The sequence below is a fragment of the Netta rufina genome, assembly GCF_964035555.1.
Source record: "Netta rufina genome assembly, chromosome: 4".
NCBI classification, from domain to species: Eukaryota; Metazoa; Chordata; class Aves; order Anseriformes; family Anatidae; genus Netta; species Netta rufina.
In genome coordinates, this window is record NC_140127.1 from 67388465 (window position 1) to 67414778 (window position 26314).

Consider the following 26314-nt stretch of genomic DNA (forward strand, 5'->3'; position numbering starts at 1 on the left):
GATTAAAACAGAAAGACAAGTAGGAATAGCACCACTGATGATGACAAATGCATCCTTCTCAACTGAGGATTTAGACAGCCTGGAGCTTTTTGGAAGGTGGAAGGAAGCATAAGATGTTACGGCATCACACATCAGTAATAGAAAATAGCAATAATAATAAAACCTTTGAAAAGAAATGTAAAAGGCGTGTAGCTACTAATAATCATGTTCCTATATTTTAAGAGAAAAATAAGGAAATAAACATAAAATGTTCGAGCCTCATGGGGAAAAAGGTAATGGCTCCAACAGGAGAAAGTTGCTACAATAAAGTTATATATAGTGATCTACTGTGCTTCCTTTATTTTAATACTGCTTTAGAAAAGTACCCGATTAAAAGCTAAAAAAGAACAACAAAAAAAAAAAAAAAGGAAAATATTTGCTGTTACATGAGTGTGACAGTGTAGGCTGCAGCTGCTGTATCCCGAGTCCCACCACAGGAGCTTACACCTTACAGGCCTTCTCTTCCACCCCTTCCAGAAGTAGTGTCTACAGTGAAGCACCAGCAAAATCCATGTCTGCGGCTGTGTACAAGATTTGGAAGACAGAAGCCATATTCCCAACCCAGTTACAGGCTTCTTGTGACCTTGGTAAGTGAGGCCAGGCAAGACCACAAAGCAGGCCTGGGCTTCTCTAGACATTATCTCCCTGTAGAGCATGATGGAAACAGACATATGCACAGCAGCCCTACACCTACCCAGAGACTGTGCACTCACAGAAGGTTGCATTTGTTTAAGAAGCTCTGCAGGGACCTTGCATGAAGTGATGATCACAGCACAGACATGCGCATGCCCTCTCTTAAAAGTTACAGTGCAAAATAAAGCAGTTTCTACAGCACAGACTAACAGAGATGACTTTCGTATCAGCTAATCAAAGCAACTCCCCATATAAGCAATGCCCCCACAGCCCCCCAAGGCAGGTACCAGGTCTCCCTGTGCTGTGTAGGGAGAGGTTCTCAGCCACTCAGAGCTGTGAGCCTGCTACCTGACAGAGTCCCTAAACTCCTTTGTGCATGGTGGCCACAGCATCCCTGTGTTTCAGCTTGCTACAGATACGCCGGGCGATTCAAAGTCTGAGACACACAGTTACTGTGGCAGCAGGAACCATGCAAATAGTATGTAGGGCCCCCATAGAGGGCTTTGGTGGATCTGCTCCTAATCTGGGACCACTGTCACCAAGGAAGCTTTGGTATTTTTAAATGATCAACTAAAATAGGTGGCTGAGTGCCAGTACAGGACTGATGACAACAGACACATACAAACGGATGGTGGCAAGTTAACTACCAAAGCTGCAATCGAGCCTGTGTTTCTACAGATGTAAGAACTCCTAACGTAGGTATGAGTTTAGGTGAACCGGAAATACATAAAAGTAATTCCTACTGATAGACACATTTTGAGCTGCCAACAGTGATTTGAGTCCAACACTAAGCAGTACAAAGAGAAAGCCAGAGTCAATCCATATTAATTCAAATCGCAAGAAGATGAACGTCAGGGGACAAAAAAGCGAAGCAAAAATAAAAGCAATACTTGTCAGATGGAAAAGGACAAAACCAGTTGGAAAAGAATTTTATTTTTCAGAAATTTACAAACAGTGGTGGTGTAAAAAAAGACACCCTATAAAAAAAACGTTGACAGTTTCTCAAACTACAGCATCAAATGAAGTTACAGAGCAACAAACTTACAGTATAATGCCATTCCTCAAATTAGTATCAGCTAAGTAGCTGAAAATTAAGTCTAATAATAAATCTCTACACCTTACTTAGAAATCCCACAACAATTCAACATTCTGAACTTAAAATATTCTTACAATACACACAGAATTCATCTCTGCATTAATCTATAGCACTGAAATCACCTAGGCAAAAATTACATAGCAAAGGCACACCTTGAGAAGTTTATAATGAGGAACATCTTGTGCACACTACAATAACATAAAATAGAAAGCAAATCACCCTGCATGCTTGCTTATTAATCCCCAGTGTCTAATGTGAAACACAATATAGAAATTAAAGAAGCAATATTTAGAGGTTTTATTCATGCTGGTTCTATTCTTCACCCAGAGTCAAACAGAAAGGCTTCCTTCCCCTGTTTTGTTTAAACCCCGGTGCTCTCCCAGAGTATGTTCTCCCTGTGCTCCTCATCAACCATGTCATTAGGGGAGCAGGTGGCTCTTAACCTAGTCAGTCCCCATCCCAAATGCTGCCAGCCCTTCCCCATGTGCACATCTTCATCCTGCACCCTGTCTCCAGCTCTTCACATGCTGAACTCCAACACAAAGACAACATCCCCAAATCTAGCTTTCATTTGCCAAAGTTTTCATACAGGGCAGAAAATAAATGCTTCCATGCATTATTACTGCTGTAGGCTTTCCTCTCTTCAGGCCACCCACTCACTCGAAACAGGAGACATTTAAAAAACCATCAACACAATTTAATTAACAGCTTAAGCTGAAATTGCAAAGGCACTCCAAACACTGGCACACTAAAGCCTTTTGAACATCAACTCGAATAAATGTGAAAACCTGATGTCTTCATTAATTCATAAGTCAACTCCTTTTGGCCCTAACTGTATCTCAATTAAATTCTGTTCAGAGCATGAGAAATAAGAATTATTTTTTAGTTACAGCAATGGATTTCTGCTTTCAATGCATTTGCCATGAGAAAAGCCAAACACAGTACCCATTAAATACTGCTAGAAATAACTTGACAATGTATCAAAAGGTTATTTTTTCTTTCCAAAGTAAAAATAAATCCATCAATCATTCAATTTAATATAAATTCTTTCCCAAATACTTTCAACTGGGTAAGGAAAAAAAAAAGTGCATATGATGCTAAAACAAGAGTTAGTAGAAGTGTTGCACCAGCGTTTCTCTGTCACTAAATTTGCTTAGTGACTATTCCTGAGATTCTTGCCAACTGATATTATTAGGGCTATTAGAGTCACTGTGAAACCTGACAGCCCTTCACAATAATATATATATTTTTATACATATACACACATTTAAATAAATATATATATATACACACACACAAATAAAAGTAATGGGTTTGTATGTCACAGAATGCTTACTTTCAACTGCCTGTCTGCCACTGATGTCCAGGGAAAGCATAGATAAAATCATCTCTAAACTGACAATTCAGAGCACCCATAAAGATTGAGACCATATAAGCTAACCCCAGCCCAACTGGTTCTTTCCTTGCTGCCTCCAACAAAGCCAAGTTGGAGCCTGAGCACCAGGGAGCACCTCACCACCCGCACTGCAGGAAGAGCAGAAGTGGGAGGCTGAGTCTCAGGCCCTTGCATCCAGCCAAGCTTTCAAAATTAGGCTGGAGGGCTTGCAGATGGCTGGTTTGGATGGCCTCACAAGAGCACTGATCCTAAAAAGCAGCACAGGCACAACCTCCGCCTCCTACACCAGCATTTCCCTTCCTCCCAAATGCCACAAGTACACAACAAAGAAATGTCCAAGGTGCTCTCACACTGCTGTTACAGAACCACACAAGCACCTCAGGCACGAAGGATGTTCTAGGTTTCAGATGCACAAACAGCCAATGATGCAAATACATGAAACACCACATGAGAAGAAAACAGCCCCTAAAGTTTATAAACTTCTAATTTCTTTCTTAACTTACTCTACACTCAAATCCTTCTCACAGCAGTGATTTACGTAATCCCACATGCTGAATTAAGAAGTATACACTTCAACAGCAGTACTTAATTCCTCATACAGAGGTCTCTCTTGCTGAATCCTTACTTCACACATTCCTAATTTGAGCACTCCCTGACTTTACTCCTCTGACTTTACCAGCACTTCAAGAGCTCACCAACACAGCTTTGCCTTCTTTTTGTTTATCAAAAAAGAAAAAAGTATTCTCCAGAATAGATAAAAACAGAAATATTTTCTTCATGCAATGTATAAAGCTTACTGTCATAAAAAGCCAAGAATTTAACAGGGTTCAGAAAACTTTTGGGAACAAAGTCACAGTAACAGATAGTGATAGAGATAAAAACGTGTTTAGAAAGGTATATGAATCTCCATGCTTCAGGTTTTAAGTTTTTCTGTGACTGGTGATCAAAAATAACTTTCCCTGCAAGAACACTGTCTGGTTTTGTATACCTCCTCAAAATATCTGTCAGAGGCCGGTTATAAATACCGGCTTATAATAAATACTTATAATACTTATATATATTATTATAATACTTATATATATTATTATAATACTTATAATAAATGGATTCGGTGATCTGTTATGGAGTGCCACACTAACTGGGCTACCTTCTCTTTCCCCAGTAAGAAGCTTCACTAATCTAGCTTTTTCTTGTGCAAGATATGCTCACAAACTCCGTTAATAAAGAAAATAGAAACATTAACAAATAAAAATATGCACCATGGCCATCCTTAAGCACAGGCTATTTGGCCTCTCTTCTTTCCTCTTTTGAAGTGCCAGCAGCAAGACAGATCAATGACCTCCATACTAAATTATTGTTACTATATGACAAATTCAGCCCTCTGGTGTGCCTGTAAAGCTTCCATCTCTGTCACCACAAGCCACTCACATACACTCAAAGACAAAACTGGCCAATTTAAAAGCAATGATTGATGGCCTATATTATTCAGTGTTTTCTTGATCAGGCACAGATTTTGAGGAACTTGTGTACTAAGCCTCTGAACTTGAGCATAAACGACACAAAAGTAAATATCTATTACAATTATAAAGGAAATAATATTTATGACTTGCAAGTTAAGCCATTTTAAATTAATCATGCTCTATCATTAAGTAAGGCTTGTTAGCATCTGCTCAGTGTTAGGTATTTACCTTTAGTCCACCACAGATTGGACAAGCGGAAAAAAGAGCTCTTGTCATCCCAAGGTGGGGGCTACAAGTGTCATAGGGGTCAGCTGAGACTCCACTAGGTGGTGCCAACTCACTACTTTTGGAGTCTAACACCTGTCCTTGTGGCTTTGTATCTGACCACCTCGAAACAAAATCCACATGTGTCTCATCACTTGAGTCCTTGGTGCTTTCTGGGAGTAGGGATGAAGGCCTCCCTCGGTCCTGGCTGTGCTCAGCCGCCCTCTGTGCTTCTAGGCGTGGTAGTAGCAGTTTCGGGTCACTAGCACCATGAGGTGGCAGGGTCTGGTCCTTGGGTAGTGTGGAATCTGCACTCTTCGGTTGCACATCTTTAGCAGCTGCCTGTAACAAACTCCTGGGTGTGTCATAAATGTGTCTGAGAGAGCTGGGAATCTGATACTCTGATCCCACACCTCTCTGAGGCTCACTGTGAGGACAAGTACATAAATTCTGATCTGAAGGAAAGTTCAATGGCAGGCTTAGCAACGATCCAAACTCATCACCGTGGCAAATGTCCAAGCTCCCAGCATAGGAAGAGAAGCTTCCAGAGTAAGAGGAGTGACTACCAGTAGCTATTCCACTGTCAGAAGAACTCTGACGACCTATTTCCTGCAGCTGTCTGGATCGGAGGGGCTTCGGAGGTGGTTTTGTGATGCCACGTGCCCCTTCTGGAAGGGTCTTTTCTTCCCCAAGATGAATGCCCTTTGCAGCTGCCAGTCCATGACTCTCTTGTGAGGTGCTGGCTGAAGACTGTTCAGGCCAAATTGTCAATCTGCTCCCAACACTAACATCCGAGTGGCTGGTGTCTGAAGACGAGCTTGAAAGACTTCTATCATCTCCTAGAAAAGAAGAAAATGGATCAACCCATGTTTAAAATACAATGGAGAGACTGACAGCAGAACGAGTATGCACAGAAAGGACCCTAAAATTCTGTCTGCTTTGTAAGGGAAAGTTCTGTCAGAACGCCAGGATTCCTGTAATAATTCCTATCCCCACTGGAAAAATAAAATGCAATAGTATGTTAGCTTACCATAACCCTAGCACATTGTGGAATACACTGCATTCAGGGCTACATTTTTAGAGTTGGTGCACCCAGTTCCCCCCTTTTCAAACATATTTTACTCCTATACAGTTATTTGGCTTTATTTTAGACACTCCTCTTACCGCACAGGACATAGTCACAGAGGCCCATATTCTCAGAACAGCAGAGGGTGTTCTGAAAAACAACTAGTCACTGTAACCCAACACTATACATAAGAAATTCCAATATTTCTATTTTATCTGAATCAACCAAATGGTTACTCATACTTTTTTTTCCCCTCTACTTAAATCTTACCTGAATGACAAAGTGCATGTTAGAGACAGCAAGAATAAAATCAAACTTAAGACTGTCCTGTCCACTCATGTCTCCCTACACCGTACTTCTCCATAATATCCATACCAAAAGGCAATAATACATCATAGCCACAAATAAAAATGCCAATACTACCATTATGACAATGATTACAAATCTACATAGTAAAAGATGTCCCATGATTAATTTATGCATATATTGCAATATTTTTTTTCCTCTTGATACTTGAAAGGACACAATTACAGCTATCTACAGCTATCCACAACAGAAGATAAAAGAAAAAAAGAATAAACATCGGCATAAAAGGGCACTTTTATGGACATTTTCAAACACACAAAACACCACCACCCTCCTGCAACAAAGTTATTTTCTTCATTCGTAATTAAACCTATTTTATTAAGACAAATACGGCAAAAGCCAACACCAGGATCACTGTGTTGGTATTAATTTTACTTAATTTTAAATCTTGGGCAAAAAGTTACCAAATGAGGAAGATATGTAAGGGGTCCACCACAAAACACAGCATAAGCTGCAGGTGCTGCTAAACTATTTCTATTTTCAGTTTAGGGGGAAATGTTTAGAACAATTTTCATACTCTCAGTGGAGTAATTCTTGTTATGTACTATCACAAAATAGTAACATTTATTCCATGAAATCTAACCTTTCTTTTCCCGCAGTGTCCACTGCTCGACAATAGCTTGTGACCCCTACACAAATGTAACTCCCAAGATGACATTATGCTGCCACCTAGACAGAAGGCATGAATTACAAAAAATATTGGCGTAGTTCTCAGCAGTATGCCTGATACCTGAAGAAAAATACCTGCTAAATAAAACAGTTAATCTTCTGAAAAAAAAAATACCTTTTTAATTGAAAAAAAATAAGATTAGTTTACTTGAAATTACATCCCCTAGTCTAATATATTAGGTAATTTGAAACTTTGGAAGGTAAGCTCTCCCACAGACTTGCCGAAACTAGAACACAGAGCTCCAAGGCAGTGGCAGAACTTAGATGTCCAGATTCAGGCAAATGCCCTCCCATGTTCTTGTTATTATAATTTTCCACAAACACAAATGTTTAATTTTCCAGTGCAAAACTCAAATAATAGTATATGAAAAAGCTCGTTTTGATTTCTCATTCTCTGAGGATTATAATATCATTAGGAAAATGGTGGCAAAAATTCAAGTAAATCTCAAGCAGAGAATGTACACGAAGTTTGGCCACACGTTACCTAACCAGAGTGACTGGGTTAAACAGCATGCATGCTTCACTATCCAGTTTCATTTGTTGTACATCAATCTAGTAGATATATTCAAAGAAGTGTCAGTGGTATTCAGTCACAAACCACTTTATTCAGCAGTGACTAAAAATCAGGACCAAAGTAACCATAGACATGTGTAGAACCAAATAATTAAGCTCTTGACGTCCTTCACTAGCCATTTTTAGGCTTGTAGACTATTTAGAGTCAAGAGCAAAGCAGATGTTTTGAGAATATAACTTTTGTTATTAAGCAATTCAAATTGCAGTTCAGGGCACAGGCCCTTTTACAAATCTAGTGCTAGACACCAATTCTTCTCTGATACATAAATAACTCCAGAAAGGACATGCACAGATACCACCAGAAAAAGAAAAGGAACACAGAACTAAAGCGCAGGATTCCTCAGATTTACTACAGATATCTGCTGTAAGCCTGCTATGTGAACTACACAAGTCAGTTCCTCTCACAGGCTGGCATTAGTCAAGTACTTAATCAGATACCAAACTTGTCACAGGCAATTCATTTGAAGTTACACATGAAGAGTTTCAGCAGGATTCAGCATATTAAAAGATTTTCTTGTATTAATACTGTTTGATCCAAAACTCAGACTGCAACAGCAGCACAAATGAAACATCTTGACCATCACTCTATTATTTTTCTTTTAAGCTCACCATCTTATAATTATATACACATGGCCATTCCTAAAGCCCAGAAAGGAAGGGAACACTGTTTATCTTTATTTAATTAAAGACACTTCTCACCTCCACTGCCCTGGCGACTTGTATGGGACAGCAAGCTCAAGCGCTTCTCTAATTGCAAAGCTTCATGAGCCAATCTTTCTTCTGAATAGGCTGGATTTGTACTTGGATCTTTAAAAGGAACATACAATAAATAAATAAAAAGAAGATGACAGAAAAATATATAAATAGAAATTTAAAAAGCATTCTTATGTTAGACACTCTATTCTTGTGTTACAGGAGATGGAAAATGCTGATCGGAAAATATATGGGACAATCTGCCTTCAAACACAGCCTGGAGAAATGCTACATAACCAGTCATAATTTTAAATGTCAAAGACTTTTGGAAATTATACCCGATATCTGTAAGAGTTGCCACCAAGGACAGAACCCTGAAGAGCACAGCACTGGAGGAAATATCTACAGATCTAGAGGAGTTAAAAGCTAATACATGTATGTGACCTGTAAAATGTGTCCTGACTTCACCAAACTCACCAGATATTTTATCACCAAGAAAGAAAGAATTTGTCATCCTACAAACTTGTAAATCTAGTGAATAAAGTTAGAGTCATAGTGCTTAAAATATTTGATACCCTTACATTACAACTGATACAGATCACCTATTTGCAAAGACATTGTTTTAAAGGTTGATGTTCAGAACATCACTGAGTTCAGAAGTCAGAGGAGAAGCAGTGTGGTGAGCGTGTTCCTGTTCAATACAAGATAAGATAAAATGATAAAAAAAACAATACTAAGATATGCTGCAGGGGATTTTCTCTATTCATTTTAGTGTATTTGCCATTCCAGCTAAAATTGCTTCACTGCAGAAGGCTCTTTCCATTCCAACAGAAAGACCAGAAGTTACACAGAATGTGGGAAAACTTTCATCAGAAAAACAGACCAGTTTCCTCTAAACCACTTGGTTTGCAACTAGGCATAGCAACAAAACCAGATGTCAAAAGTAATCATAGCCATCATCCCAAGAGAAATCTTGCAGATTTCTTCAAACAGCACTAACAATTGTGTCATGTTCAGCAGTTGCAAAGGATATGGTCTGCTAACTTGCTCATCATCAGAAGTTTCAGAAGCCCTCAATTATCCAGGGAAAGGAATTAATGACAGATAAAGCAGATTAGCTTCCTCACAGCTGTGGCTCTTGTATATTTGATCAACTTTGAAATAACAGCACACCACAAAAACATTTAATCACTGAATCATTTAATAAGGGGAAAAGGAAGAAAATGGCTACACATTGCTATGGTTGAGTTAGTAAAAGAAAAAAAAAAAATAGTTGAAATGATGAAAGGACAGTTTCCTTTTCAGCCCAGGTCTTTCCATTTCTAATGACTTGGGTTTGATGTTGTCAACACAAAAGTCAAAGCAAGCTCATAGTCAGGGAAGTGGCTTTTCCAGATGAGCTGTAGGCATACAAGTGCCTACATCACAAATTCTTTCTCCTCCGTGACCCCATTCACACTTTCTGACCTGTCCTGGATAGATGGGACTGCATCACAGTAGCAAAAGTGACAGTGCTGAACTTTCTTCTCCACACAGAGGGGTTTTCCATATTTAGCTATCTAGATGAGATTAGCGGAACAAGCCAGGCATACACACAGTCCTGCTATAACAGCATATGCTGGAAATCAAACATGTTCTAACAGGGACAGGACAACAAGGCCTGTGACAAACAAAGTATGTGACCTCTGTTTCTCCCAGCTGAAACAGCACTTGATATCAGTGTCTGACACCCTCCAAACCTACCTTTCAGAATAGAGGACTGTTTTATATGTATTTTTTAATTATTATTTTGTTAGGTCTCCATTCCTATTTCCCCTGCAATACAACTCACATCAAGTACTGACTAGTTCAAACCTGCTTGAGTCACTGCTTACTCAAATAAAACCCCCAGTGCTTCCACATGGATCTCTGCCAAAGGCAGATCCGAGATTTGGCCACCAGCACCTATGGTGCAACTCAGACAGGTCTATGCAAGGATCTCCTAGGTGGCAAAATGCGTCACAGGCTACTGCTTGAGTCTGTTTTCAGATGTCCTCGGCTCCAGTTACTCTACTGTACGTAGCTAAATGCTCTCATGTCTAAAAAGGTTCAAAAAGGTTCCATGAGCACTTGGAATGGAAAGTTAGCGTAACAGACCCGCAAATGAGTCAAACCAGGATGCAACAGACACCAGTCCTTGCAACAACAAAGAACCGTCAGTAGGAAAGATCTTTCCCCTTTCCTCACAAATTTGAGTGTTTGATGCATATTGATTTTCAGAATGTTACTAGAGCACATACACAACTACAAGCTTTTTAATAACTGCTATCCCTCTTGCAGAAGGAAAAGGCATTATAACTGAATTTATAAAAAAAAAAAAAAAAAACTGGTCAAGAAATTGCTCCTGCAAAAATGGCCTTGAATAAAATACAAGATAGGGAGGTAGAAGGGAATTAGCAGTGAATCATTAAGCTCCACATTTCAGATGCTCAACTGCTTCTTGAAACCAACTTCCTAATCAACTAATACACACCTACAGACACAGATCCCCTATGTATAAGACCCTCCTTGCCACATCACTCGTGAGATAGAAACTGCTATCTGAAAACTGGGTTCATACGTGCTCTGACCTCTCATTGCCCAGCCTTGGGGAAAAAGGATTATAAGAACCCTTTTTCAGCAAGCACTAGAAGACATCTGGAGAAACCAATTCTAAGCCTACCATGTGTACATAGACCTAAACTCTTAGGCAGATACTATTAGCAGTAGTTTGTCAGTTTTACTGCAGTCTTTGTTTCACATTTAACCTTGAAGTTCTCTGCTAATAAGCAGGACTTCTATAGAAAACACACAAAATACCATTTCCCAGGAGTGCAGTCTTACACCAGAATTTTTGATTATAGACCACCTATCGGTCATCAGGAGGTTTTATTACAACATAAGTCTAAGGTCTGAAGTCACTGGCAGCCACCCAGAATAACCTATGCTCTCCTGCTGTATCAACCTACAAATTAGGTTAAGAAGAAAAAAAAAAAATAAATAAATAAATAAATAAATTATTTTTTTTTTTTCACTCAACAGTTGTACCTCAAAACTCCTAAGTAACTGTGGAATAATTTGCCATATTACTAACTCAGGAGGACAGCAGCAGCATGACCGGTACTGAGGCAGCTGTCCAAGGAAGTTCAGGCAGCTTCTGCCCACACAACATCCTACAGCAGCTCCAACAACTCAGAGCAATTTGGTACCTTCATTTCCCAAACTCTAGGCAAATGTATCCTATAATGTTATTTACTCCCATGGAATCTAGGCATTTAGATTCGCTCAAGTTCTTCAGTTACAAAAGTGCTTTATCATTTCCCAACCAGAAACGGTTTCCTTGCTATAAAGAAAAATCTTTTGTCTGAGACAGTCACCAAAAGTTTTTTAAACCCTGCTTTGGGGCAAAGAGGAAAGGATTACATCAAATTTGGCTGGACTAAAAATGTCTCTGATGGAGATTTTATTTTTATATTATGTTGGTGGTTATTCATTAGAGCCACATTAGCTGCTCATTGTGGGAGATTTTGAATACTTTGGTAATACACAAATAAATTGTCATTGTAATTCAAAGCTCCAAGGTTGTTTGGTAAGCACCTGCCAGGAAGAATGCATCATATCATGTTAAGTCAGCAGCTACTTAAGATATTTTTGATTATATGCATCCTTAAAATGCAACTGGTTAATTACTTTGCTAAACAAAGTTAGATAAATTAGGCTGAACATCTGTCCTTTCCTCCTTTGTAACTGCAGTCATATTTGCAAATCAGGCCTGGCCCCTCACCTTCATGCTAACATCTCCACACCCTGTAAGATGTCTGGATGAATGCAAAGATGTCCTAAAAGTTTGAGGAGGATCCACTTGGTACAGATAACTGCAGAAGGCAGCCACAGAGCTGTCTTGCAATGGTCAAAGGTGTATCAAGCTTCAACAAAAAGAAAGAGCATCAGATAGATCCTCAGCAAGCAGCACTGTGCATTCTCAGTCAGTCACAAAGCATCCTGAAAAAGCTTCCAAAATTAAAAGAGAGCATCAAGACTATCAACATTACACTTGGAGTCTCTCCAGCCTGCAAGACTAGGCTGTCCCTTAGCCTTAGCCAGGTTTACAGGGTACAGATCTGTCTCATGCAACAAAGAAGGATATCACCAGTAGATTGTTGACCCTTTGCTGTGTTCATCTTTGGAATTAAAGATGACTCTTATTAGTGAAAAGAAGGAATTCAACACACACCTGATAAGCAAACAGTTCTCAGATAACATGCGTGAAAATTCAGTATAGATTACAAACCATGCCATCAGTGACTCAGTACTTTGTCAATAACTAGACTTCTGTCAAGACAAGAACAAAAAATTCTCTGGCCTGGTTTACTAAATATCCTCTCAAGGGGAAAAAAAAAAAAAAAAAAAAAAAGGACTGTGCATGTAGCCAATTACAGCAATTATATCAGCCAGCAGCTGGGGAAAAATAAGCAGTCCAAAGACCTCCTGTCACTCAATTAAATCCTTTATTAAAATATTACACTGCCTAAAACCATCTACAGATACATACACTACCTTTGGATTTCCACTCAATGTCATGTCTTAAAACGTGAGACCTTGTTACGCAGCCTTTAACAAATCAACTGCATTTTGGTATGCTTCTTCTAAATTGGTGGGCTTCCAAAATAAGCACTATACAGTGGTAAACTGTAAAAGAGCTAACATTCTTTTCATTTTCTATTTTATTTTGTATGTACACATAACAGAATTATTTTTATCATGATAATATTCCCATTCACTTGCTATGCATTTCAAAAAAAAATAAAAAATAAAAAATTACAGAGCAATTCAGGTTGGGAGGGATCAAAGGAGTTCTCCAGTCCAACCTGCTGCTCAAAGCAAGGTCAGTTATGAAATGTCAGACCAGATTTTGCGACTTGCTATAGAGTCAGTCAAGTTTATGAGTTCCACTCCACAACATTTTCACTTACTATATATTTTACAGATGACATACATACACACAATAATCAAATGCATCTATATAAGAATACCAAGCTTTTAAAGAGATAGGGTGTATTTTTTAAAATTGCAATCCCAAAATGAAGATGTGAATATAGTACTTGATCAAATTTCCTTTGCACATGCAGTGTACATGTCTATCTTTATATACTTTAGTGCTCCATTTAACTACAGTTAAATGAGGTGTTTGTACATAAGGAGCCACTGGTATCATTCATTACCCTTTTCAAATGGCAGACTAAGCAAATGCTGACTGTATAATTATATTTGTCAGGCATGTATTGGAACCCAAGAACACTGTCAATATGACTTTTTTTTTCACCACGTTTTTTCTACATAAGATTGGTTTTGTGTCTTTGCCTTTCTTGGGAATCCCTAATAGTTATTCAAGCGTATTTCATGTTTAAATTGGAGAGGTACAGCCAAAAGCAAGAAGCTGGCAAACTGTGGAAAAAGCTGCTACCTATGAAAGCTTTTAAGCAAAATAAATTATAGAAAAACAGAACATTGCATATATAAAGCACAGTCAAGGGTGTGCAGCACTTCACGCTGCAGTAAATATGAATAATATTGATGGTTTTTGGTAAAATCCTCAGTTTGTGGATTTTTATCTAGTTATCTGAGGTGTGCAGATGACTAATTTATTTACCATATCCCTTTCAAAAGGTTGCATGCATTCCAGTACTCTTACCAGATACAGTATGCAGCTGGTAGAGACATGACCTTTTCAAGCAATACAGCAGGTTTTGTGCAGCAGCATATTTGATAAGTGAGGTTATTTTATGGATGAATCACTAGTATCGTATATGTGTACGTGCATTGAACAGGTCTGTGTAAGCTTCTGAATGGGACAATAAATGGAGGAGAACATGAAAAATAAAAAGTTTCTACGAAGGAGAAGGTATAACATGGGTAACAAAAAAATGGAAGAGACAAGGTTAGAGATACCGTAAAATAACAGATGGACCAAAGTAGCTTGGAAAGGGGCCACAGAGGAGTATGCAAGAACATGAGCGCAGTTCCCTACAGAACACTGGTCTCGTCTTGACCAAGGAAACAAACTGAAATCCAGTGGCTGACTACATCTCAGTGGCAGGTCTATCAAGCCAAGAAGACAAATGAAACAGACCCCAAAAAAGAGGTTGCACAAATCACCAACTCATCCTCAGGATTTTCCACATCCACTGGATGTGCTCACTGAGATCAGAATGCTTGAAGGAGGGAAAGGAATGTGGTATGTAACTATGTATAACAATGTACAATCGATAACTGAATTGATAACTAAGATGCAAAAGCAAATTTACTTCCACATATCCAGAAAAAAACATTTTTCAAATAATGTGCCATCATTAAAAAAAATAGTAATAATAAATTTAAATGAAAAAGTCATTGTAAGGATAACTTTTCTGGATATCCATTTTTGTTAAATGAAAGATTTAGGGAAAGTTTTAGAAATACAGAAAATATGCATTAGATGGCAAAGCTTTAAGTATTAGCACTGTTTTAGGGGGAGTGAAGCGGGTTGATTGTTTTTTTGGTGGTTGTGGTTTGTTTTTTAACCACTCCTCTTAGTTCAATGTAAACACACATCATCATATAAAAAGAACGAGATCTCATTGCCTACTATGCCACTTGGTTGTTTAATGTACCTTGCTGTTACAATAATGGGAAGAAGAGAAAATCAACCTTGTGGCTACTTTGTTTACCTTAACTAACTTTTTGCAGTTTATTTTCACAAGTTTCATATCCAGACCTAACATTTTCCATCATACTTCCTTCCTGAAATTGATTATCTTACAACAGTGATAAAACCTTGTAAAACACCTATTAAATGTCTAACACTTAAACAGAAACTTTAAATATTTCCTATACATCCTGCCTTGTCCTTCACCATTCTTTCAGCCTATTCCCACTATATCACATTGCCAATACACAGATATTTTTCTGCAATCTTATTTCCACACATTTGCCCTGTTTGACAGGGTAATTCCAACTCAACACTGTATTTTTTTCATCTGCTGAAGTCAAAAGGCAACAGGGCTTACTGTGATTCTAATTTTCTTTCCAACCGTTACAGTACATGCAGCATTTACCATGAAATAAGAAAATGAATTTTTCCTTGCACATCAGAAAAAAAAGCTGCAAAACTGAAACTGATAGAGGCCTGACAAAACTTAAGGTTGGCAAGACTTTTCTAAGTGTTCGGGATGAACTCAAAATACCCCAGAAGTTAGTTTTCCAGGTTTCAGTTCACTAAACTATCAAAATAGTAATTCTGACACGGATCCAAGTTGCACTGTGCAAGTTTAAAACTAAAGGTTAGGAATCCTCACAACTCAAATTGCTATATTTTAGAACCTTTAAAAAAGAGAAGGCTAAAGATAGCAATATCAACAGAAATCTGAATGAGCCAGAGCAACAGGGTGAAACTGGGTACATTCAACTGATACATCTGTACTGTGACATTTCAGAATGAAAAACGCTTTGCACTTTCTGCACCCTTAGTGTCTGCAAGCTGTTCTTACAATCAGAGCAGTAAGTGCTAGACATGGCAAGTTCCTACTTTGCTCGGTCACGCTGTACTTCCTATATTAACCTGGTAGGACTGGACGCAAACCAAAAGGGCCTTTCGTCGGGGAGATGCCACGGACGATACAGTCGAACAGAAAGCTGATCTGCTCCCCTTCAGCACAAGAAAGGAAAAAAACACCGGCCCCTGCAAGAAAGCACAACATAAATGCGTGTTTTTTCACCTGGATACATCAGAAATATATTTAGCTGAAGCTATTTATAACATAGCAATCAAAACCATATAAAATGCAAGCCATGAAAAGAAATCAACAAGACATTCTGCAAACAGAAAACCAAAAATGGGTCAGCATACACAGTATGTCATGAAAATACACATAAATTCAACAGCTAACTAATCATTTAAGCTGCTTTTCTGCAACGCAGACAGTTAGAGTAATGCCAAAACACAAACCATATGCTCTACAGCTGCCTGGGTCTTTTACTCTCAGTTACCCCTAGAATTCTGTAGATCCAATCTTAGCTATGTAAGTGTCAGAGATACTGAAAGTGTTAAAGCAAAATGAACCAGGTTAATTTTATTTTTACTCAATTATATCAAAGAATAGTGTTTTATATCCTATACTGATCGGGATTTTGTTATATTGCTGCATTATATTATATTTTTTTCTACTTGTTAGAACAACCTAGACTAAGTCCTATGTGCCTATTATTAACAGAACGTAACACGACTCCACAGGTTGTCATCAGATCTTTACCCTTCGCTCTATTCTGATATTTTGCTTTCCATTCATTAAGAATAGCCCCAAGCAAAATTAGAATGAGAATCACTAAATAAACAAACAAGTTCTGAGCTGCATGATATATAGCTACGCAAACAAGACACAAGACTAAAAATGCTCCACAGAACATTTTGTTTGAGAACCGTCAGCCCGAATCGTACTCACATCAGAGAAGAAGTGTAGCTGGCCTTCTTGATGATCTGAAAACATTAGGCAAAATACCCTCCACCCCAGTAAGCAGTGAAATTAGCATATAGATTTTTTAAAAGTGCTGCCAGTTCACCAGAACCTAGCACACTAGAAAACCAGAAATCAAATCTTAGTCCTGCAAAGAATTTTACGCATTACTCTCATAGGGGCTTGGGTCATTAATTTGGGTATAAGTTTGGCTTTGATATATTTCTCTAGCCTTTTCTGAGTTGCATGGATATTTTTGTCAATTTTACTTAAAGCGGCAGCACCGGTCTTGACCAGAACACTTCCACGCCCACCACTTCCCACACATATCCCTAGTCTATCCAAGAGGATCCACATTTCACTTGAGCAATGGATATGCTTTTGATTGCTTGACAAAGAGCTACTGGATTCAAATAAAGGTGATAATAAAACATAGACCACAAAGTATTTTAGGAAATTAGATATAGCCAGCAAGGAGTAAAGGACTACTCCAGGAAAAAGCGATTTCTGGTTCACAATTGTGTCATTCCTAGTTTTTGTCACATCTGAGTCTCTGCCTGCTTTGTTTTAATCTGTTCAAGACTACGGTGCTTCTTCTAATTTGCAGCATCTTCTAATTTGCTATATCACACCATCAGATATGTTCCTCTCCAGATCTTACTGATCAACACTTTTTTAGTTGAAAGAAAGAAATCCTGCTCCTGGTCCGGTTTATTTCATTTGGCAAACTGCTATAAACACAACTGGAATTAGAATTCATTTGCTGGTACTCATTCAGACATACTAGAGAATTGGCTTGCCAACATTTCCAGAGTATAAGGTCTGAAACATTACTTGAGACTCAAGTTAGACAAATATTAAAACACGAAGCTATGTTTAAGCAACTGAATTAAGACTGACACACACACTGGCTCATGCAATATAAGCCAGAGTAAATCCTACTTTACATTTTTGATACTGTTGGGTTTTTTTTGTTTGCTTGTTTTGTATTGTTTTTTAAGCTATTTGTCCTGCACTTTCTCACAGCACATATACACGCAATGGCTTCAGTATCAAAAACCATCTAGGAGATTACAACACTATCCATGCAGTCTGACAGGTGTGAAAGTTTCAGGTGGTGACTCACACACAGTTTTGTCTCACTTCCCCCTCTTCAAGAGATGACCAAGAATCAAAGAATTCTGTATTAGAAAGAGTTGGGTGCAAAGTATGCATTCAGAAACTTGAAATTCAGCTCTTGATCTGTGCTCCTTCCCCCATTGAGTAAAAATCAGTTTGCCTCATCTTAAAGGGTATGACTCTTCCCCTGTGAATCATGTCTATGCCAAAGGACATGCCTTTCTTGAGGAAGTGAAGTGGCACAAGGCTTTGCTAAACATGACCTTCTCATCCCATTCACAATAAGTAGACAGGGTATGGAGACAACATAACAGAGAACGTTCATACCTAAAGCACGGTGATGGACTACGTGGCCTAATATCTCAGAAGAATCCTACACATCCATGTTACCACTCAGGAAAAGAAGATAGCTCCAATATTTCTGCACATAAAGATTTCATCTGGACTGCTTGTTCTTGTATCACTATTGTTAAGAAGAGTGCTTCTTAAACTCCTGGGAGGCTCTACAAGCCTGTAGCTTTAAACAAAAAAAGTAAATGTGTGCAGAAATTTACTTCTGTATGAATTGGCTACTTAATTCAAGGCATAATTTCTATGGAGAACTAATACACATTTGGAAATTCCAAAAACAAATCTGAATGCCTTTATATAAGTTGTGCAAACAGTGTATACACATGCCTAGCCCAGGGGTTCAAATCCAATATATGCACATATCCGTCATTTCTTTACAGATTTCATTATTCACTTGATCACCGTAACTGCTGATCAACTCGCACGAGATACGTTTTATTTCTTGTTTTGTTAGACAGAACTAGGAGAGAAGAAGCTAAGGAGTCCTTGCAAAATACATCAGGTGAGATGAATGACTAGGTAAGGTTCAAAGAAGTTATGTTCTGAAAACATACATAAAAGCCAGCAATTACATTTGTTCTCCACTTTCTTGTGAAAGTTGTGAAATTCACTACTGGAAATTACACATCTCAGCCATGTGCTGGAACAGATTTGGTTCACAAGCATTTGGAAGCTGAGGAATATGTGGTATGCATCACTGTAATGCCATGCAGCTGTTTGCTAGACTGAAGAGCACTCTCTCCCTTTTCCCCCCCCCCTTCCTCCCTCGGGTAAGAGACTCAGTGAAAGAAGTTGCTTGAATTCACTAAGAGTTTCCTACCATGTTATGCTATTTTGTACCACAATTATTATGCTTTTTGTTCCTTTGAATGGGTACAGGCAGAGGACAAGATGCAAAAACATCTGGCCATGGCAATCAAAGGTTCGTAACTATACCAGGTATCAAGACAGACACTTCTAAAGAAAAAAAAAAATAAATATTAATATCATGCACAAAAATATAGTAGGACCCTTTTCAAAATACTTTGTAATTTTGGTGGCCGGCAGCCAAAGATTAATTCATACTAAAAAAAACAGGTACACTGGAGAGCTACTGACTAGCTGCTGCATCTTACAGGGAAGACAGCTGGGCTTACTTAGCCTAGCAAAAGAGACACAGAGCATAAATAAAGGCTCTAAAAATGTCCTAAGAGGTAAGCATCAGAGAGAACGAGAACATGATGCTAAAGGACAATGACAGTACAACAATCTTGGATATAAGAACAAAAAATTAGGCTGGAAAATTTTTAAAAAGAATTTATAAGACCATGGATATAAATGGATCTACAAGACTCAAGACCACATTCTAGCCTAATGCACACTTTGACGCATTTTAAAGGATTAGAGAGTCACAACAACACCAGTGTTCAAAACAGCAATGGACCTTCAGAAACAGTCAGGAGCCACTCAGAAATCACATTCGTTATTTGGGTATGCCTCACCACAACTTCAAACAGCATTTTAATTAAGGGTATATCAAGAAATGCAGAATACCTCCCTGAAACCAGAAAAGTTTCCCTTGAAAGATAAGGTATCTTATTTGTTCCTTTTTTCACCTGCAACATTTTGACTCAATTTCTGGGGAATACTCCCAATTTACAGTAGTGTAAAAAGAAAGAAAGAAAAAAAAACACTCACAGAATATTCCATTCTTTAAAAGCAGCACCCAGAAATTAGGGTAAGATTAAAGGATAGAGGGAGGCTGGGGGAAAAACTTCAGCATAACATAGGTAATTTAGTGCTTCAAGCTCCTGGAGCAAATACATCACCAATAGCTTCACATTTGCATCATCCATCCACATTTCATACCAGACATTCTTTACACAGCTGGCATCCTGGCCTATGAAGCGAACCATTTAGGTTTTCTGCAATGCGGAAATAAGATACAGCCGCAATCAATAAGCCCAAATCAGCTGAAATTCTTGGAGCACAGCAACTGTATCAAATCCAGAACTACTTACAGAAGATATGCCACAATTTAACTAAATAATGTAAATGGAGAGCTATTTATATATCCTGTTAATTTGGGGCTTTCTTACACAACCAAGCTTTAAGTTTGGGAGCAGCAACCAGAATACAGGATCTGTCCCTGTAGCTGTGCTCCCAATTGCAAGGATACAGAAGCATACTGCACTTTTCTCTTCTAATCCCAGGGAGACACCTTCCAGGCCCCGTACTGAGCCTAGACCCTTCTTTCTGCAAGCACCAGTTTCTCCTCAGCAGGAAGAAACCAAATATTTGAAGCCCTGAAGGAAACCAGGAACTGAGGTTTCCCACTCCATAGTAGTATTGTGACCAGAAGAGACACACAGAGCAACACAACCACCACCACTTCAACTTTTCTAGAGATGTTTCAGTGTCCTCTCCAGTAAGGCAACTGACAGAGGGGAAAAAAAAAAAAAAAAAAAAAAAAAAAAATGATTCCATGTTTGTTTGGTTATTATCATTTTAATGCTCACCTAGGGACCCAGAACATCTTCACTCCCACCTCCCAGAATTAGTCTGCAGGAGCAGAATTTAGCCTGTTCATTGACCCTGAATCTACTTGGAAGAATCCCAAGGTACGCAGTCCTGGAGAGAAAATGGATCCAGGAGAGCTGACTGATTCCAGCTGACTGAGCAACTAGAAGGGTGTCTACAAGTGTATTAGCAGAAAAGGGAAAACTAGGCCAGGCTTCAGCCTACTGCTGAATGGGGTGGTGGACCTGGTGACAAAGGACATGAAAAAGACTAAAATGTTCAATGTAAGTAAAGTAAATGAAAGTCCCTGTATGTTAGTAATGCTGTAATATGTGCTTGCATTTGCTACCTAATCCAATAAGAAGACTGAAACAGTTATTCCTTAGATGCTGTAATGAAAATGAAATACAAACTGAAGGTCATCTATATTCACATCTTTAGTATCACAAACACGGTTTGTATTACTTACTCCTCTAACTTTATTTGGAGAAATACACATCTTTAACAACATCACATGAGTGATGCATAGAATTATAGGGTGATATACTATTAATCTAATATATTCCATTCCAGTTATAAATACAGATTATAACAGTACATGGCCAATAACACAGACCCACTCAATTTCATTACAAAAAAATCAAAGGAAGAGAAAAGTTGTTTGTTTTTTAAACTGAGGTAGATCCTATCAAAATGTACCTTCTTCCTTTATGCTAATATCAAGTGCCGTATTGCTGAATACTCAGAATTGAGTTGTCATCAAAACAGTTACTGTGGAGATGCTATACTCAGATTTCTGGACACAGGCAACCCTCCAACAGCAAATATAAAACAAACACATGATTTGGGTAAGCTGTACAACCAAGGAGCACATATTGCGTGCCTCAAAGCAAGGCTCTAGAGGACCTCCTAGAAAGCTGTTATAGATATACCTTCAAGCAAACAAGAGTCCAGCAGGCAGGAGAGTGGCTCAGCCATCTAACTTTTTGTTACTTACCTCCCGCAGACCGCCTTCTTTGCCGATCTGCAGTGCCCGTAAGGCCACACTAGTTACCAAAGGAGTATCAGTGGTACCCACATCCTCAGGGAATCTTGGCAGGGAACAAGGTCTTGTACTAGAGGCACTTGCTTACTCATCCACCACTCCTGACAGCACTGTGTTCATAAACCCAGCCTCACCCTGTGCACATCCTTGCAATCCTGTTGCATGCTGAGATGGTCTGACTGTACCAGCAAACACCATGGCAGCAATTTCCTGACTAGTTGCAAGGTAACCAGCACACATAAGTGTTCAAATAGCGAACCACACATTTCACAGATTTGGTTCAGGCAGCCACTAAAGAAAGATACTACCACACAAGATAGGTGATAAATAAGTCAGCACATGCCATTTTGATCTGCAAATACCCCTTAGTTTAATCCTTTAAAGAATGAAAGCCAGAACTGACGTTGTATCCATTCATCAACATTAAAATAAAAATCACACATTAAGGATAGGTAAATGTCTATTTTCTATACCCTATCACAACGTCCCTCTCAAAACTATAGTATATCCAACAAACGGACTCTTCAGGAATGTGTGGGGAAAATTCTTTTTCAGTTGGTGCTGAACATTCCTTCTGGAAAAAGCATGAAAGAAAAAAAGCCAATTGTGGGGGTTTTGTTCAGTTATTTTTTTTAAATGAGAACCTCAGTCCCAACATCCATCATTGTCTTCTGCTGGTCATTTCTACTTTTGGGTAGCTCTCAATATTATTTTGTCTTCTTCCATATTCTAATGAAAGTCTGCATAAAACATGTGTGGGATCCACAGGTATTCCATTTGCCATCAATTATGTGCTCCAAAAATTAAGCCATTAATTGAAGTCCTTATTAGTAAGAAATTACTGTCTTCTTTCTCTGAGGCACCTACTTTAGGATTTAAGGGAAAAACTGAATTTAACATACCACAGAAGGTACTGCTCTACCTTCTACTCCCTAAAAATTACAGATGCTCTACTTCCCTAGAGAGCCTCAGGACTACAAATTACTCTTGTAGTTAAGTTTTATATTCTCTCATTGGACGAATTACATAAATTACACAGATTATACAAGTTACCAATCCATTGCTAATCTTACTTAAAGATTGCTTAGCATTTTTTTTTCAGCTGCCTATACTTTTTAAATATAATTTTTCTACAGTTAAATGATCTTAGGTTTTATTAGTTCAAAACCTACTACTCTAAAAAGTACAGCAGTGTAAAAAAAATAATAAATAATAAAAAAAAAAAAAAAGAACCACACTGTTTCAATTTTGGAAAGTTCTTCCCATAAGCATTCTGAATGCTTAGTTGAAGATTTTCTATTTTCAGTTAAGAATTCAAAAAGCAGACCCAAATTATGTCTGCACAGAAGTGCACACATTTAAATGCGAGCTGGAGTTCTAGTAAAATGGTACTTGCATACAGAGAAGCAAATGCTTTATTCTGCCTGGAAGAAAGCCTGTTCAAACCAAAACTGCAGGTGTTGGCAGATGTACACTAATTGCAGTTGACACAGGCTAAACTTGAATCTGCAGAATCACAAGAGAGGAAAAAGGTGACTGTGCTAACTTCCCCTTATACTTTATAACCAGTCATCTAGCTGACAGCCTGAACCATGCCACTGGGAAACAAGACACTCGTGTTCCTGTTCCCACACCTTTTAACTGAAACACAATAACCTTAACAAAAAAGCAGATTTGTTTCCTTACCGGCTGTACCTACAACCCATTCCTTCAGACACTGGAAACCCCTCTTCAACCCCAACATCTACATTAGGCAGGGAAAGATTTGAAGTAGAGTCTTCTGCATTACAAGAAGTGTCCTAAATCAGAAATCAGGGTATGACCATTCAGTCCATACTAACCACCTCTGTAACTCAGCTCTATTTTTCAACAAAGCAAATAACTCTCACTATTGTAAAGTGGACAAAACTATTCCCCTTTCCTACACAAATTTTGCTAGAAGTACCAAAGAATAATATTTTTGGATTTCAATCAACTTGGAAACTTTATGTGTTTGTTTGTGTGTTTTGGTTTTTTTTTTTAATTTTAGTAATTGAAGAAATCAGTTATTTTCACATTGTATTATGCAGAAGTCACACAACTTCACTTTGGCAATATGCACATCCATTTGCACTCAAAGATCATCAATATAGCACAGTTTTAAATTCTGCTTTGGAAGTTAAAATCTGAGGTTTTTAACTGATGTATACGATATATCTACTGCATTAACCATCTTTTCTTTTCAGCTCTTCTGTTTGTTTGCATTTTATCTGAAGTGGTAATGTAAAAAGTCCCAAACAAGATGCTAGAACAAGACATTTCTCTCCATCTTCAGCTTGCTTGCTTTCATTTTGAACCCATGAATGCTATGGTCCCATAGAGTGACAAAGCTGCTAACAAGCAGAAGTTTCTAACTTTTATGAACTATTCCTCTACTGGATTTAGGTATTAGCATTACACAAGCGCCTTGATTCTGCAGGTAACCTCAAAGCTTCAGCGTCATTTTCCCTCTGCTGGCAACAGAATTAATTATAATTTAATAATCTTAACATTAAACCATTTTGCCTCATCTCTTGGATGACACAGGTCTTAAAATTTCAGTACTTTATTCTTGCTCTGAGTCTACCAGCAACAACTGACAAAACATCTTCTGGAGAGCCACACAGCAATGTTCAGCCACAACTCCACGTGGTCACGTTTCTACTGAACACCAGGGTTGAGGCCAGCAGAAACCTACTTACTAGAACGGAACCTCTGACATGAAGCTGACTGTATGACAAAGCTACAGAGCTGGTGCCACAAACTCCACATTGACAAAATAAGCATTTGCATTTCCACAAAAAGGTTGCGAACAACGTTTAGAAGACAGGGCCATTTGTACTTACAGAAGCCGCACCTGGTACCCCCTTCAAAGATGAATCCATTTGGGACAGCTCCATATCGGCGCAGGTCTGAGAGTTTCCATTGCCCCATGACGCTAGGAGGGAGGTCTTTGGCAAGGACAAGGATGTCATTGCAGAAGTGCAGGGTAGCAGGCCCACTCTCAAGTTTAGTGCCAGGTGCTACAAAAACTTGAAATCTATGAACTATCAAATAAGGAAGAAAAAAATTACTACAGAAAATATAAGTAAGGTACTGTGATTTATGTAACAAGTCATTCTGTTCAGCTGTAGACTGATCCCTGCCCACACCACCAGGCTCTCACACAGGGATTCTAGGTAGAGCCTGAACAACCCCACGTGTGTAGCTATAAGCTCATTATTCTATGTTATGTCAATTTAGTATAAGAAAACATATGTTGGCTTAATACTACAAAAGATTAAGCTGTAATGCTTCAACTTAATGCTGCATTAATTTATCCAAAGTCTAACAGAATAATCCCTACCTCAAATTAGTTATCCAGCCCATGCTTAAATCACACCTCTTCCATCAGTACAGGGATTTCTTTCTGTCTCCTCCTCCAAATGGCCCATGCCTAGCCTTTCCAACTTGTGTGCACACAGACACATAACACAGTGCCTGAACAGACCAAAAGTCAAGGCTCAAAGAAGCAGCAGTTCTAACCACAGCTCTGTCACTGATTCATTTGCAACCTTTAATAATCTGCTTTAATCCTTTCTGCACTTTGCCTTCCCTAGCAGGCAGTAAAAGGGGGAAAGTACATTTTCCCACCTTTGTGAATCTTTTGCAAGTTGGTGATGGTAGATGCCTGGATATTTCAAGTGATTAGAAAATTAAGTGATTCATAAGTAATGCACACTCTTAGAAGACAGTTAATTCTTCATGTTTCACTGTCTAAACTCCAGCAGAGTAGGGGAAAAGGTCAGACACCTATCTCATTCAAGTTTACAAACCTCAGGTTCAAATCCCAGCTCCTGTGTCCCCTACACTGCAATGGTCCTTACCTACAGCAGCAGCTGTTCTAGGCTGGTCTCCCATCTTCTCCAGAGTTGTTGCATTTTGAATAGTAAGCTATTGGGAGCACTTCAAAGGCTCAAATCTCACAGTGGAGATTCAAAGGGAACTATTTCAGTCAGCAAGCAACCAATTTTCAAACAATAGTTTTGACCACTACTCCCCCGGTTTCTTTCACTTTGTCATCAGACACACACACACACACACAAAATCTGTCTTGACACAGAGAAGCATCTGAATTGTTACATTTCCAGTCATGTTTTCAGTAGAGCATTTATCAGGAATCACAAAGATTTAGATTGTGGTTATTCATCAAAGATCATGCAAACAGCTTCACTGCTATGACATCTAGAGGGTAATTTCCAGGTAGTCTGATTTCTTCCCTGCCTCTTGACCGTGTTTCTTCAAGCATCATGAATGTCAGCCAGGTCTGAGCCTTGCTTCTCATCTAAATAGTTGCTATATTCTTAGTTACCGTCTTAGCTGTAGGTCAGCTCCTCATCCATGACATACATTTGCTAAATTCCCTAAGGCTCCAGCAGAATTAGCCACAAAGTCATTTGAGTGAAATGTGCAAGGAGCCAGAGATAGATCTAACTAACCACAGCTCTCCTTACAGCTTTGCCAGTGGTACTGCTGAGGAG

At 38.6% G+C, this 26314-nt stretch overlaps 1 protein-coding gene across 3 annotated transcripts in view; it reads right to left on the bottom strand.

Moving 5' to 3' along the window:
* DOK7 (docking protein 7) overlaps window positions 1–26314 on the bottom strand; it is a 64677-nt gene that overhangs the window by 33021 nt on the left and 5342 nt on the right. For all 3 annotated transcript variants that reach the window (XM_084286346.1, XM_084286345.1, XM_084286347.1), the window contains exons 4-7: window positions 24641–24841; window positions 15871–15990; window positions 8262–8369; window positions 4853–5727 (exon numbers count right to left, since the gene is read on the bottom strand). In XM_084286346.1, coding sequence (XP_084142472.1) covers window positions 4853–5727; window positions 8262–8369; window positions 15871–15990; window positions 24641–24841 — 1304 coding nt within the window. The remainder of the gene's footprint in view (window positions 1–4852; window positions 5728–8261; window positions 8370–15870; window positions 15991–24640; window positions 24842–26314) is intronic.